Source organism: Pelodiscus sinensis, chromosome 3 (assembly GCF_052426305.1).
Source record: "Pelodiscus sinensis isolate ZL-2025 chromosome 3, ASM5242630v1, whole genome shotgun sequence".
Taxonomy (NCBI): Eukaryota; Metazoa; Chordata; order Testudines; family Trionychidae; genus Pelodiscus; species Pelodiscus sinensis.
In genome coordinates this window covers 159909556-159925978 of record NC_143054.1, presented here as the reverse complement: position 1 = coordinate 159925978, position 16423 = coordinate 159909556, and the positions used below count along the sequence as shown (strand labels likewise).

At 48.6% G+C, this 16423-nt stretch overlaps 1 protein-coding gene across 3 annotated transcripts in view; it reads right to left on the bottom strand.

The window, feature by feature from the left end:
- STUM (stum, mechanosensory transduction mediator homolog) overlaps window positions 1-15112 on the bottom strand; it is a 106484-nt gene extending 91372 nt beyond the window's left edge. For all 3 annotated transcript variants that reach the window (XM_089777472.1, XM_075925309.2, XM_075925308.2), the window contains exon 1: window positions 14692-15112. In XM_089777472.1, the coding sequence (XP_089633598.1) occupies window positions 14692-14884 (193 nt within the window). In that variant the 5' untranslated portion in view covers window positions 14885-15112. The remainder of the gene's footprint in view (window positions 1-14691) is intronic.
- Between the last annotated feature and the right edge of the window lie 1311 nt (window positions 15113-16423).

Below are 16423 nucleotides of genomic sequence, written 5' to 3'. Positions count from 1 at the left end.
GGCTTAAAAGCCAGTTCCCTCCAGCACCAGCTTCCTGGAGCCACCTGCCCTTCTGCTGCTGCCTCTGAGAGGCAGCAGAATGCAGGGATGGGGAGCAGAGGAGGCTGCTGCAAAGCAGCTTCTGTCCACAGAGGGCCCCACCTCCCCGCGGACAGAGGCCGTTCTGTGGGATGCAGAGCAGCCTGTGTCCATGGGGAGCTTAGACCCCACCGCAGATCGGCACTGCTGCCACCCCGCACTGCTGCCTCTATATCAGAGACAGAAGCACAAGGTGGCAGGCAGCTAGTGTTTGTTGGGAGCAGTTTTTTAAACTGGCTCCCCTCCGACTGGCTCCTGCCTGCCACCCCGCACTACTGCCTCTGATACAGAGACAGCAGCATGGGGTGGCAGGGGCCTCCCCAGAAGTGATGCCATGAACACACTAGTTTCCACCCACCCCCAAGGACTATCGACTATTTGTGTAACTAAGATTTCATGTGGTTATGTGACTAGTCAATTACACAACATCTAACATCCCTAGTACCCAAGTGTTTTAAAAGAGCTACTGAGGAGCATGTTGCACGGTTAATGTTGACTTTCAATAAATCTTGAACACTGGCAAAGCTCTATAAGAGGGGTAGAAATTGAATGTTGTGCCAATATTTTAAAAAAGGGTAAATGGGATGACCCAGATAATTATAGGCCTGTCAATCTGACATTAATCCTAGGCAAGATAATGATATGAGATTTGATTAATAAAGAATTAAAGTAGAGGAATAAAATTAATGCCAATCAACATGGGTTTATAGAAAATCAATCCTGTCAAACTAACTTGATGTCTCTTTTGATGAGATTACAAGTTTTGTTCATAAATGTAATAGTATTAATGTAATACACTTAAACTTCTGTAAAGCATTTGACTTGGTACTGAATATACAAAGAACTGGGCACACATTAAATGGATTAAATGATGGCTAACTGATAGCTCTCAAAATGTAAATGGGAAATCATTAGTGACCAGATGTGTTCTAAGTGGGGCCAGTAGGAATGGTTTGTAGAACTTTGCTATTTAACCTTTTTATCAATGACCTGGAAGAAAACATTAAATCATCACTGATAAAGTTTGCTAGTGGAAGAAAAATTGAGAGAGTTGAGGGAAGTTCTAAAAACTGAAGAGAATGGGTCACTGATACAGAGCAATTTAGATTGCTTGTGCTCAGTTTACCAAGCAAACAATATGCATTTAATGCAGCTAAATGTAAATATACACATCTAGAAATAAAGAACATAGGTCATACATAAATGGATGGGGGATTCTAGCTTTGGAAGCCCTGACTATTGAAAAAGATTTGAGGGTTGTAGTGGATAATCAGATTAATATAAACTTGCAGTGTTACACTTTGGCCGAAAGGATTAATGCAATCCTTGGATGCATACACAGAAGTGTCTTGAATAGCAGTAGAGAGGTTATTACCTCTGCAATAGGCACTGCTGGAATAGTGTGTCCTGGTCTATCGTCCACCATTCTAAAGGGATGTGGATAAATAGGAGGGGGTTCAGAGAAAAGTCACGAGAATGATTGTAGGGTTAGTGCCTATATAGTGATTGACTCGAGGAGCCTTCTAGTGATCAACTCAAGAAGCTGGACTATTTAGCTCAACAAAGAGAGAGGGGGAGAAGCTAGACAAATTCAGACTGAAAATAAGGTCAGGGCTGGATTAAGGAGGGGGCTAGCCAGGCAGCTGCCCATGGCGCCAACCTATGGGGGGGGGGCGTCTGATGGCAGCTGTAAGGTGTGCCGGGGCCGTGCATGCGTCATGCCCAGGGGTGGAGCCGTACATGCATCGTGTGCCTGCTGCCTGGGGCGCAGGAATGGCTCGAGCCGGCCCTGAATAAGGTGCATGTATTAAACAGTAAAAGTAAATTAATCATTGGAACACCTTATGAAGGATAATGGTGGATTCTCTATCCCTGGCAATTTTTAAATCAAGATGGGACATTTTTCTAAAAGTTCTGCTCTAGGAAATATTTGGGGGAAGTTCTAAGGGCCATGATGTACAAGAGGCCAGACTAGATGATCACAATGGCTCCTTCTAGCCTTGGACTTTATGAATCTTTATCCAAGGCGACCAGTGAAGGAGTATGGCAGTGGCCACCAGCCATAGGACACACACCCCAGCTTGGGGAAGGGCCATTACAAACCCTCTCCACCCCTGCTCCCCACCCCTCTCTGCACTTGCTCCACCTCTTCCCCCAACCGAGGTAGCCTGGGGCGGACCCCTGCTGCCAGTGCTGTCCCCCCCACACTCACCAGCAGTGGCAAGGGAAATGGAGCAAGGCAGACCCAGCTCGCTTTACTCCCCTGGCTGCCTATCTCCACTTCTTGTCGTGGAGTGCAGGGGCAATCCTGCCCCCTTTCCCAGAGCGGTGTGGCCAAAAGAAAAACGTAGCTGAAGCCGAGTTGCTTCACTTCCCCCAGTTGCTGCCAGTAAGGTGGGGGGGAAAGGCCACCCCTCTCTAGTTCTCCCAGCAGCTGCTGGCTGGCCTCTCATCCATGGAATTTGGTGGCATGTGATCTTTCATGCTCCTCCCCCTGCTCCAATATGTCATCCCTGATCTTTATTCTATGCCTAAATTAGCATTCCCATAGGTGTTTGGTCTGGTCTACACATAGATTTTATACCAGTATAGCTATTTTAGTTAGGTGTGTGATTTTTTTTTAACTGAAATAGATTCCCAGCACCTGGAGTACAACTAAGAACAGTACCATCTACAGGCAGTCCCCGGGTTACGTACAAGATAGGGACTGTAGGTTTGTTCTTAAGTTGAATCTGTATGTAAGTCGGAACTGGCGTCCAGATTCAGCCGCTGCTGAAACTGACCACCAGTTCTGACTTACATACAGAATCAACTTAAGAACCCCAAGCGTCCCCAAGTCAGCTGCTGCTGAAACTGATCAGCGGCTGATTCCAGGAAGCCCAGGGCAGAGCAACTCTGCCTCAGGCTTCCTGTAGTCAGCTCTGGTCAGTTTCAGCAGCAGCTGACTTGGGGACGCCTGGGGCAGAGCAGCTGGGGTGCTGCCGGGTTGGTCCAGTAGCGCCCAGAGCGGCGCTGCGGGACCAACCGGCAGTGCCCCAACTGCTCTGCCACAGGCATCCAGATAAAAGCCTAGTCTGCTGGGAGGGGATGAGGCGTACTAGCTGCGCCCCCCCCCCCCGCCCCAGCAGACCAGGAAGACGCGGGTGGCGGACCGAGACGCACTGCGGTACCGCCGCCCGGGTCCTCCGCGGCTTTGCTCCCAGTCTCCCTGGTCTGCTGGAGACCAGCAGACCACGGAGACGGGGAGCAAAGCCGCTGAGGATGCCGGCAGAGGGACAGCCGTGGCGCGTCTGGGCTGCCCCGCTGCCGGCTTCCCCCGAGGCTTTGCAAAGCCGTGGAGGGGCTCAGGCAGCGGAGCAGAGGCTTTGCAAAGCCTCGGGGGAAGCCGGCAGCGGGGCAGCCCAGGCGTGCCGGGGCTGCCCCGCTGCCCGAGCCCCTCCACGGCTTTGCTCCGCGTCTTCCTGGTCTGCAGACCAGGGAGACGCGGAGCAGCTTTTCTCGCCCCCGAGTACACGGGTGGCGGGACCGCGAGGTCCCGCAGTCCGTGTCCTCCCGGGCGAGAAAAGCCCCGTTCGTAACTGTGGATCCGACATAAGTCGGGGACTGCCTGTATTGCAAGAGCTTACATAGGCCCTTTGTAGGGGCAATGACACATGGATTAAAACAAAGAGTTAGTGGGCAATGACACATGGATTAAAACAAAGATTTAGTGTATCTTAAAGGTGACTTGCAAAAGGAGAAAGAGGGGGAGGGGCATTTTCACATATGTAAAAGGCCTAAGCAGTTTTAAAAAGAAAGAAAGAGGGTGAGGACATTTTCTACTTGTATTTTACATTAGAAATTCAATTTTTATCTACCATGGTTTTTTCCTGAAAGAGTCCATGGACTACAGAACTAGGAAGTGTACATTAGATATATCAACAAGTGAAAACCAGTTAAATGACAGAGGAAGTGATTCTGATTTAGATGTGATTTTTTTTTAACACCTAAAAAATGTGTGGGGAAAATCTCCTTGTTAAAAATGTGACACCTTTGCCCTTTCAAATTAATGAAAAAGCTTGCAATCTGCAACAGATACCTTCATCAAAACCAGGAAAATCCAGACTTGCCACTCTTGCTATATCCAAGGCCTGGTCTGCACTGGTAAAATGATGTCATTATCTATTACTGCTATAGTTATATCAATATTACCACTAGTGTTGGAGGCATGTTTAATGGTACCAAAGTGCTTATACTGGGATAGTGTTTCTTTTGCTGGCACAGAGGTGATGATCAGGGATGAGCATCTAAGGCTATGGTCCCACCAGTTCTGAATTAGCCACACTCAATGGGCCAAATAGCCAGATTATTCAAGCCAACTAGCCACACTCAAACAGCCACATGTGGCTAGCACGTTGGACACCACGGATCTAAGGTGTCAGGAAACTTGGGTTCTATTCCCAGGTGTCACACTGACTCTCTCAAGCAAATCTACAACCTCTCTGTTTCACTGTAAACATGGGGATGATAATACTAACCTGCTTCTCAGAGAGCCTGACAGACCTTGATAAAAGTACTCTTGTGCGATTTGTAGCTGGAGGGGAGTATAGGAATATTGCCTCTTACGGTCTTCCAGTCTGGCCAACATGCTCCAGCTAACAGAACCTTCCTTGTCCAAGTCTCTTCAAATTCTTTCATTGGCTTCCCCCTCCCTTTGCACAGAGTGCAAGCTCCTTATTCTGCTCCCTGCCCCCCCCCATCACAGCTCTGACCCCTGCAAACAGCTCAACTCTCATTTCCTTGTATAAAGCCCCCTCAGATCCAGTCCTCTTCCCTGAAAGTGCCTTTCTCCTCCCACACTTGACATTGTGCTTTCCATTATATCATATATTCTGTGACTGGAATAGCCTCCTTAAAAATCACTTTATTCATGTAGCCATGTATCACCAATCTCCTCTCCCTGCTGCTGTCTGCTCCCACCTTCACCTTTAATCTTCCTAAAGTATGTCTAAATTACAGTAGAGAATGAATTGGATTGCAAGAGATGCTCAGCGAACTCTGTCTTCTGTGGCTGTTTGATAAGTGCAACATCCACCTCTGACATAGACAACAGCAATGAACAGACATGCTTTTATTTACCTCTTTCCACCCCCATTTTGATGAAAATGGTGGGGAAAGGTTGCTTGGATTTAATCAGGCTCTGAAGTGGCTGCCGGGCCAGATTTCCCATTAGGCAAAGTAGTTAGTAGTGCCGAGGGGTGTCAGCATTCTAGGGGTGCCTAAAAATACAAACTTTGCCTCTCCCGGGTCTATCAGGGGCAGGGATGGGGCCAGCTGAGGGTGAAACCACCCCATCCAGCCCTGCTGAAGCCTTCCTCACTCAATTTTAAAGACAGAGCCACTATCTCCCAGCGGGGCTGGTGAGTATGGCCAGAGGGTCAGCGTTTGGGAGAATGGGGGTGGAGTATGGAGGAGTTTGGGGGGGTTCTGGACATTGGGGTGTCTGTTGAGGGTACTGAGTTGTTGTGGGGCTCTGGGGGAGGGGAGACACAGGTCTCAGGGGCCTGTATGTGAAGAAACACTGTACAATGCATAAAAGTTTAAAAACAGCAGGGTACCCCTACCACCCACAGCAGCTAAGAGCTGCAAACTGCTGAGGGTGGAGGGTACCCCAGAGCTCCTGAGCACAAGGGGGGGTGACTCCAAGCCACTGCAGGTAGCAGTGGCATCGTGCTGAACACTGTGGTCGGCAGAGGGGTGGGGCTCCAAGCTGCCACAGGCAACCTAGGGTGCTCCATGTCATCATAGATGGCAGGAGGAGACTCAGAGCCCCTGTGCCTGGGGCACCCAAGATGTAAATCCAGTCCTGAGTGACAACACCCCAAATACTGAGGCTATGGGCTGGTAGTGCATGGCAGCCCAAAAATGAAATTGACTAGAGTCACTGTAATCAAAACTGACCAGAGCTCTTTCACTGGCCAAGCTGAATAAAGTGCAAAAACTAAACAACACAAATAAAAATATTATTTGTATCATGGAAGTCTCCCCAGTCAGGATCAGAGCCTCTTTCAGTTAGGCACCATACACAGACAGCCATGTCCCTGTCCCAGGGAGCTAAGAACTGTGTTTATAAAGCACAGCCCATGCCCGTCCTTGCTCAAGTGCTTGGAATATTGTGCCCTATAATAAACAGTCGGTTCATAATCTCTTAAAGCCAGGCAGATTAAACCCAACTGAAGGAGTCCAACACATCAAAAGTGGGGAAGAGGAAGGTAATAAGATGGGAGGGGCAGTAGTGGCCATAATCAAATACAATGGGGAGGAAAACAGATGCAAGCTGTTGCCTAGATATAGGGAAAGGTGGATGGAGGTGGCTCTCAATGGGAAGTGAATTCCATCTAGTGCACAGCACATTTAAAACCTCAGCCCTTTTGGACCTGAGACACGGCTGAAGCCAGAACGACTGTGTAACAAATTATGTGTTGGGTGAATGTTGCCCTTTCTTCTGTACACAAATGATCTGAGAATAGACACTCTATGAGTTTGTTTGTTATCCCACATTGTCCATACTCTTCATGGTACAAACATATTGCAGAGCTATTCACTTTGACCAGCGCTTTATTTGCAGTCAGCAGTCTAAGACACCTGGTATTCTTTCTGAACTGAGTGAAACTGTTGTAAACATGAGGAGGGAAATCAAAGCCCTTTTCTATATTGGCAGAATGGGATCTGCAGTGGTGGGAATGCAATGGTGGGGGTTGTAGTGTATGCAAGCTCAAATGTTCTTACTACAGTCACTGAATTACCTAACCCTGAGATCCATCTATACTACACCTTTCACCATTGACAGCAACCACTGACAGGTCTTTTTTGACAGTGCAAATTTAGCCAGAGTTCTGAACTAAGGTTCCACTGTGAAACTTCACGCAAACACAAACATGCACAGGTTATTTGCCTTCTACACACCTGCTTGCAAACAAACAAAAGCACTAGTTTCCCCACTTGTGGACAAAAAAAAACCCCACAAGTTCCTGGGTTTAGTGCACAGAGGTTTGAAAGGCTTTTTTTCCTTTTTGTATTATTTGCCAGACACTACATGTGGCGATGAGAATGTTTTACAATTCTTCATTTTAATAAATTGGAGTGCTGTTGGTAATAGTGAGCAGACAACCCAATGTGTCCTATACAGGACCTAGTAATTCAATCTGACCCTCTGATCCTAATTTTTCATACTTGCTATACGGCCACCCTAGTCTTGATAACAAAGGAAGAAACTTTGTCCTGAAGCATCCATATAATTAATATGACTGCAAAAATAAATAGGATATTGATGCAGATTTCATTCTTCTGACTGTTGCTGGTGATGTATTTTGAGACCTTATTCAGCTTGTCTGTAGAAACTCAATGGGGCCCTCTGTCACAGAATCGTCAGACAGAGCCCTAGTTTGAATAAATCAATGTAGCTCCATTGATGTTAATGGGACTACATGAATTTATCAGCTAAGGATCCGACCCTTAAACTTTGACAAGGAGATTGTAAACTGAATAAACAGATGGACAAGAAGGGAAGAGTTGTGAGTGGAAACATCCAGGATAAACAAGAATGGCAGAGCACTAAAAAAAAAAAAAACCACCATTCAGTGGGATGAGAATCATTCCTTGCTTCTTTGCATATATGTAGGAGATAGTGGACTGCACATTCTTCAACTGGGACCTTCAGAGGTTACCTGGTGGCAGCTCCCCCTGTCTTCTTTTTTCATTATTTCATGCTATTTCTTTCAATTAATGCACAAAGATGCTCCCTTTAAAACCACCAAGTCTGAACAATACAGGATGTTCTAAACGTAACCCCCTTCTCCGCCCCCAAAAGGAGGTTGTTGTACCGGAGCATATCTCCCACTTTCAGATCATTTCACTCACTTTTCATATTTCCTCCAACACTCCCCACAGCACCAGACATATGCATGTGCTTTAGTGGAAGAGAAATGTTTAGGGAGGGGTGCATGACTTTAGTGTATTGGCTCAGAGGGAATGCTAGGGAGCCATATCTACTCCCACGCTGGCTGGCACATGGCAGCCCCAAGGGAGTATAGTCTGCTAGCAAAGGGGCATGGCCAGCCCGTTATCTCAGCAACCATCTGCAGCAAATGCTAGCTGGAGGCTCGCACTGTGAAATCCAGCAGGATCTGTCAACGATGCTGGAACAATTTGTACAGTGTGGGTGCAGAAACCCATTGAACCAAACTGAGCCCTGTATATAAGGGAAACTGTTTCAAGCCAGGGGTATGGCAGCACCCCTACACTCCTCATTTCAAGACCTATGGGATCCATGGAGCTGTCTCTGCTACATCCTTTGACTCCCACAGTCCAGAGCAGGATTTGGCACCGAGGCTTAAAAACCGCCTCTCTTCCTGAAGTTCTCACTGCAGGATATAGACTTTGAAATGGCTGAGAGGCCAAGTCTACACTACTGGAAAAAGTAAACCTAAAATATGCAACTCCAGCTATGTAAATTGTGTAACTGGAGTTGATGTACCTTAAGTCAAATTTCTGCGGCATCCCCACTGCAGGAGAAACTCCCATTGACTTCCCTTGCTCCTTGCAACCCAGTGGCGTACTGGGTGCCATCAATGGTCAGTTTAGTGGGTCCTTACAGAACTTGCTAAATGGAATCCTCGGAGATCAATCTCCGGAACATCCATCTTGGGGTAAGTGGATATAAGCTCGGACAGAGCTAGAAATAATGCTTCATTCTGCTAATTTTTTTCATTTGTAGCTCTCAAAGCACTATACTGTTATATAGCAGAGCAGTATCATTACCTCCGCTTGCAGAAGGGGAAACTGAGGCACAGGGCTGGGACATTACTTGCCCAAAGTTACCAGCATGTCAGAAGCAGAGCCAGGAACAGAAGCCCGACCTTCTGATGCTCAGTCCTATGCTTTGGAGAGATGCGCACCTGCACACACACACGCGCGCGCATGCGCGCACACACACTCTCTCTCTCTCTGTCTGAGTCTGGCTCTCCCTTTTCTCTCTCATAGTCTGTATTTTCTGACCCTGAACTTGTGACCCCACCATTATTTCTACAACTGTGTCTTGCACAGTCAGGCAGAGCTAGAAGAAGTGCAGATAATGCAGATTGCACAGGCCTGTTGAAAATTCTGACCCAGCATCTCCACATGCTGTTATGTTTAAATATCACAAATGAATTCAAGCAGTGTGTAAGTACCCTCAGCATGCAATGCGATGATCTAAAGGGACTTTTGCAGGTGGTATATGGCCTGAATTTAAAGTTATGGCAAAGCAAGGGGAAGTCACTAACCCATTTTCATTCTCAAAACTGGAGCAATTAGCATTACAAGTAAAAAATAAATTAGATGTTTAAAGTTGTCAGATTCTACAAAGTGATAAAGTTTGGTTTAGGACATGTTTTGTTGGGGCAGATCCCTACCCCAGTCAGAAAGGCATTAGTGTTCTGCTGTGCATAATCACCCCCTAATCAGTGTGCCTGTGAAGCCTGGAAATGGGCAGGTCCTTAAAGGAGAGGATCCCTGCTCAGTGTGTAGTGTGAGGCTCTGAGGGAGCAGGCCTGTAACTCAGAGCTCCCTGGCCCCTGGAAGCAGGGGTTGCTGACCTGTGAAACAGCTTGTAAGCCTGGGCTGCCCTGGTCCTCTCAGAAAGGAGAAGAGCTGATATTTTTCTTTTCGTTGGCTTCTCACAGGCCTAGGACTGTGCTTTTTGTGGCCTGAAGAAACACACTGATATTTTGTTTCAATAAATTTAACTCCCCCCTCCTCCTACAAGAGATTCAATGCCTTGAATATCACACCTGGATCTGAGACAGGAGCAGCATCCACCCTCTCTCCAAAGGTGGTAGAGAGATGTGGGTTGCTACAAATGCAGGTAAGCACTTTCCAGCCATTACACACGGGTAAATTAGTGGGAAACACATGCACGGAAGAGACAGAGAATCTAAGCACCACTGATCCAGAGCAGGGGTGCAAGTGGCCTATGGAGAGAACAGTGAAACAAGCAACCAGCTACAGTAGTTTCAACAGCAAGTCTTGCAACAGTGCTATTCAACAACAGCTACAAACAGCCCAACAGCAACAGCTGCTAGGTGAGATGGCAATCCAGGAGAAGGACCTCCCACCAAACTTCCTACAAGAGCTACTGACAGGGCTGCAGCCTGCTAGGGCGGCTGGGATTCTGGCTGCAAGGTTGGAAGCCACCAGCACTTATGAAGCTAACTAAGATAGGGCCTGATCATTTTTGGGCGAGCAGCAGTGGCTTCCCAATGGCCTGCTGAATACTGAGCCTTTGTGAATGCCCCCTACCTGAGTCGCCCAGCCTTGGCAGCCTACTGAAGGTTTGACTCTGTGGCTGCATGGAATTCAACAGGTTAAGGCTGCCATTTTGAATATTACCAGCACTAATGGGCATTGAGAGGGGCTCAATCCCTCTCAGACCTGAGAACTCAATTCCCCTTGTTTTTGTTCACTGACTACCCCAGAATGAGAGAAATTTTGACATGACTTCGACAGACCAATTCACAGGAAGAGACAGATCACCACAGGCCAGAAACGACTTTCCACCACAGATACCTGATGGGGAGACAGCTGCCAAGCCCCTCCACAAGAAGATACTTGGACTATGTCTACATTGCCCCTCTTGCACAAAAAAAATACAAATGAGGCAAAGCGTGGAATATCACTGTGCCTCATTTGCATAATTAATGAGGCTCTGTTTTTGCACAAGAGGCTTTTGTGCAAAAACAGAGCCTCATTAATTATGCAAATGAGGTGTGGCGATATTCCATACTTTGCCTCGTTTGCATATTTTTGCGCAAGAGGGAACAGTGTAGACATAGCCTAGTTGTGAGTAAACCCCTTCACAGCAACACACACACACACAGAAAGGGTTTTGTTTTTTTCTTTGCTGTTACTTTTCCAGCTGAAAATCAGAGTGGAAAGTGGTCCCGCCACAAAGTACCACTGAAATCAGCAGGTCAAGGTGAAGAGGGGTCTGAATAATCTTTAAGAAAAAAGGCTGTTGGGTTGGCCTAGCCTCAAGTGCCCAGCCTGGCAAAGACTAGAGGTATTGTGGAGGCAGCAGACTATAGAAGGGAAGGAGTACCTTCTGCAAAGAACCACATGGATGAACAACACAGTGCTTTCTGCATGGTTTGATCAGAAGAAAGCCAATAGGAAGAATGAAAAAGATCCACAAGGACAGCCCTTTCTATGCTCACATGGCAGAGGGAAGATGATGAGGCAATTTTAGGGTCTCAGAAAAGCTTGTAGTAGTCCTCCAATAAAGTCTTCAAATTAGTTGGGAAAAGGGTACTAACAGCCCCTTCCTTTCTAGATTCTCTTATAATTTTACAGGGGGGTGTAAATCTTTTCCTGTGATTATAAGATATATTCAGTAAGATGGAAAACTTTGCTTTTGAAAATATTTTTAAGAGGAGAACACTGAGGTACTCAAGTGGAGTTTTTCTGTGTGGTTCATTAATCTATTTTCTACAAGTAGCTGAGTACAAGGAACACTAACGTAACATTCCTGAAGAGTGTAATAGCGGACCCTGGAAGCATGTACCTCAATGTCATAGTTATATAACAAAAAACTTTTTAAAAAAATTCATGTTTTCCTTTGAAATAGATCCTTGGCTTTTTAAAAGCATTGCACACATTTACAAAGACATACATAAATGCAACATTATATACAAATGAAACTTATTTCACTGCAGGAACTCAGTCATTTTGCATGCATTAAATCACATAAATACACCTGCAAAATAGCTGTGGTAGGGTGCTATGGCTTTAAGAGTAGGGCAAGGTGGGAAATCTTTCTAGAATATATATAATCTTCTGAAGGAAGGCTCTCATAAAAGAAAGACCAGCAGGAACAACAGTAAGGATTCTGCAGTCCAGAATGGGATTTCTGAGGTATGGGTTGCTCCAGATTTGTGTGTGTGTGTTTTGTTGTTAATCAACTGCGACTTGGCCTTGCATTCCTTGAATCCTTGTACTGATAAGGCTGGAGAATTCAAATGGCTCTGCATTGCAGTAGGCAAGTATCCCCATTTTAAAAATGAGAACACTGAGGTTAAAACTAACATTTTCAAGAGTGGCCTCTGTTTGGGCGTGTCTACTACTATAGTAACCAGACATCTGATAGTCAAAGTCATTGGCGTTCACAACTTCCATGGACATCATTGACTAAAGTGAATAAACACCCAGGCTCCTTAGAGGGGGCAGCTAAACATGGAGGCTAACACAATTAATGGCAATTTCCAGAAATTTTTACCTCAGTGGCTTGGCCATGGTCATGTAGAAAGTCACTATACCAGCTAGGATATTAGAGCCCAGGAGTCCTAAGTGCTAGGCCTTTTCTCTGACCACTAGACAGCATGCCTTCCAAACAGTCTGAGGAAAAGCCCTGCCTAGAAGGCATGTTAACTGGTCAATAGGGGTAGACATTACTAAGAGCTTTATGATAAGAATAATTATTAGATTGCTGAGTCTCTATGCAATCCCTTCAAGCTGTGAACCCCTTGCAGTGAGTACAGGATAGGGGAACCAGAAGGCTGTCCTCTCAATGTTGGCATAATTTCCTGGCTGCTGTAAAAATTCATTTTGTGGCATTTCCATCATTACTTTTTTTTTAAATAAATGAAATATAGATGGGAGTACAGTAGCTGCTATTAATTCCTGCTTTAACAGCTGAAGAAAAATCTGCTTTCATTCTAGCAGGTGGAAAACTCAGCTGTGACTAAAATGACATTCTCCTGCTTCCTTTCTAGTGTCTGTGCTCAGAGCTGCAGGAAGTGAGACACAGTTGAATGTCACTGGTTCGAACAAACTGATTTTTCAGAATGCACTTCTTTGGAGTATTACAAAAATCAACAGTTTGGTTTTGTGCCACTTCTTCGAACGGATGGGGGAAGCCGCTGACTTGTGTGTGTCATCCTTAGAACAATGCAGAGCAGACAAAAGTACCAGAACAGGGAGGGGATAAATACATCCTCTAACAAGGAACAGGCAGCAGAAGGTGAAATCCTGACCATTAAAGAAAAGGGGAGCCCTGCAGCTGACCTCAGTGGAGCCAAGATTTCAGGCAAAGCTGGGAATGGAGGGGTCTCCCTGACATTGTCCCCTTCCCTCAGCTCCTATGACCATTAGTTATATTAGGTTCGGAAGAACTTTGTCAGGAACAGACTAGAAGTGACTTGAGGAGACTGATCTATAAGCACTTGGTCTACAAAGCACAGCAGGTTAGTGACAGCTCCAGCGTGCAGCTGATCCAAAGCCCTTTGAAGTCAGGGAAAGGGAGTTTCATCCTGGGCACTCAGCAGCACAATGCACACTGTAGACTCCCCCCACACATGCCTTGATCCTCCACTACTGCAAAGGCATTTTGCAGGGGGTCCTGTGCAGCAGAAGTGAAGGACCTTTCAAGTGTGCAAACATGTGCCATCTCCATCACAGAGACTAGTGCACATGGGTGTAGGTGCTGGCACTAGGACTGCCCCAGGTGCTGCCTCACCCTCTGGCTGGAAGCGGTTTCCATTCTATACAGGGTTTTCAGTTTGGTTCAGTGGCTCCCAGCACCCCGACTACACAAACTGTTGCAGCACGACTGGCATAGGTGGAATCCCGGGCAAAGGGCGGTCACCTGGCACCTCTGCCCAACTGGTCTTTCCCTATGCTCGGGTGGGGGGCCTGCCTGCCTGCCACCTCCGGTGGAGCGGGGAACAGTGTGGCCAACCCCCACACCTGCCTCTCTCCCCGGGCCGGGGTTACAGTGCTGCACAATCCACATCTAGCACTGGGCAGAACAACCCCACCAGACGAAAATGTCGATCTTCGCGGGGTCAAAGAGCAAGGGACCGGGAGGCAGGCGTCCCTGCCTTCCTCGCCTCTGGCTTCCCCTCTTGCGAAAGTATAATCGCCACACATTAGACAAGTGCCCGGGGCGCCCCCACCCTCCTCGCCAGCCCCGCCTGGAGGGCGATCTCCCGCAGATGACCCCATCCCTCACCTATCAGCGCCCCGAGCTAAGCTCAGCGAAACAAGGCTGGGCCGGGCAGTGGCTGCCCGGGAGGAGCAGGGAGGGCGGGCAGGGCGCCGTGCCTGGTTTCCCTGTGCGGTCGGGCCAGGAAAAGTTGTGAGCAGCCTCTACTCCCGTCCCCGCCGCCCCAGTGGGCCTGGGAGAGTAGCCCCCTGGCTGCAAGGGGGGATGCAGTCCAGTCCTCCAGCTCGCCCGCGGTCCCCACGCCCTCCCGCACCCAGCCGGCGCTGAACTGCTCGCACAATCGCCAAGTAGCGGGGAGCGAAGTGGAGCCGCAGCTCCGCTGGGCTCAGGGACGGCGCCGGGCTCGTGCCTGCTTAGAAGGGCCGGTGGGGCGCTAAGGCGGCGATGGCCACGCCATCGAATCGACGGGAGCCCTAGTCCCCTGACCCCTCGCAGTGCCCCGCTGCACAGCGCAGCCCGCCAGGGCGCGGCACCGCCACGCCCAGGCCGGGCAGAGCTGCACGCGGCCACCTATGGCTCGGGGACCCCCACCCCGCACCGACGCGCCCTTACGGGGCCCCCTTCCCCGGCACGGCGGCAGCTCGGGGGCGCCTTACCCAGCCCTGGCACGAAGGTGTTGAGGAACAAGCAGATGACCGCCACGGGGAACGGCATGTAGGGGATGGCAGCCCGCAGGGGGCCCTTCTTCTCCCGGACTTGCACCACCACCCCGCTGGAAGAGGCAGTGCCCCGGCTGGGCTCCCCAGCCGCCGCCGCGGCGGGCTCCCCTTCTTTGGGAAGCGCATCCATGGCTGGCGCAGCGCTGAGGGAGCTCGCCCGCAGCGGGAGGCGACCGGGCCCGACGGGGGCTCCGCTGGGCTGGGGTGCGGGGACCGGGAGCCTGTCTCTGCTGGAGCCCCTGGGTCTGGAGTGCGAGCTGCCGCGGCTGCTGTACTGAAGGAGCGCTCCGGCTCCTCAGAGCGGGGCTTAAAGAGACAGAGCGCTACCACCTCAGACACACGCAGTCCCGTCCCCCCCCCCACCCACACACACACACACAGTCCCCTTTATGGTCTCCCACACACACGGTCTCCCACACAGTTTCACATACACACATTCTCCCACACAGTCTCTCTCACACACACACCAAGACACCCCCTCTCATACACGCACCCTTTCCCACACAGTCTCTCTCACATACACCCTTACCACCCACCCAATCTCACACCCACAGTGAAATCTTTCTCACAGGATCCCCCATCACACACACTCTCCCTCAATCTCCCTCCAATACACACGCAGTCTTTCTGGTACACTTCCCCCCCCCCCCCCACACACACATGCACAACCTCTTTGACACATAATAGTTCTGCCTCACACACTCCATCCTCACACACTCCATCCAAAGCACATTTTCTCTCACAAACAGTCCTCATCACACAGTCTCTCTCTCTCTCTCTCTCTCTCTCTCTCACACACACACACATACATACATCCAGTCTCACTCCTCATGTTGTCTCTCCAGACTAGGATAGATGGTCATGTTTAAAATAAAATTGCAGCATGAGAGTGCCCTTTTCCAGAGTAGTTAACACATGTTAAAAATATGTGTTAACTAAGCTGGAATGCTCTTATTCTGAAGTAAGCATCCACATAGTGGGATTCAGACTGGTAAAATCAAAGTGACATGGTTATATGATATTGTATGTGTGGACTGGGGATGTAATAGTGTAGTCAATTAACCAATAAGCAAATTCGTATAGGTTAATGCTATAGACTACATGCATTTCACACACCCACTTGCTAGTAGATTTTTTTAGCAGGCTGGACAGCAGTCCATCTCAGTCCTAACTTGAAACGGGTCTGGGACCTACCCCTACTGTGGCTCTGCATTTAAAGTGTATTAGAAGCCAGGTGGGCGGGCAGCCTGGCTCAGTTCTGTCTCACACCAGGTTCGGGAGCTCAGACCCACCCTAAACAGTGGCAGCAGCACAGGGCAACAGGTAGCCAGTCCACAAGGGGAGCTGGTTTTTAAACTGGTGCCTCTTGGGGACTAGCTCCCACATGGCACCTTACACTGCTGCCTCAGGTACGAGAGGCAGCAGCTTGGAGTGGCAGGGGGATTCTCAGGAGTGGGGCTGGACCGCACTGGCTGCCATCCCCGCCCCCGAGTACTATAGAGTAGCCAATGAACCGATACGAATTCTTGAGGTTACTGGAATATTCAATTAACTGATAGTTAACATCCCTAGTATAGACAAGCCTAGATTCAGCTCCCAAGCAGGCCAAGCTCACATTTTCAAATATGCCTTGCGCTTTTGTAGGCTGGGTGCAAAGTCCTGTTTGAAA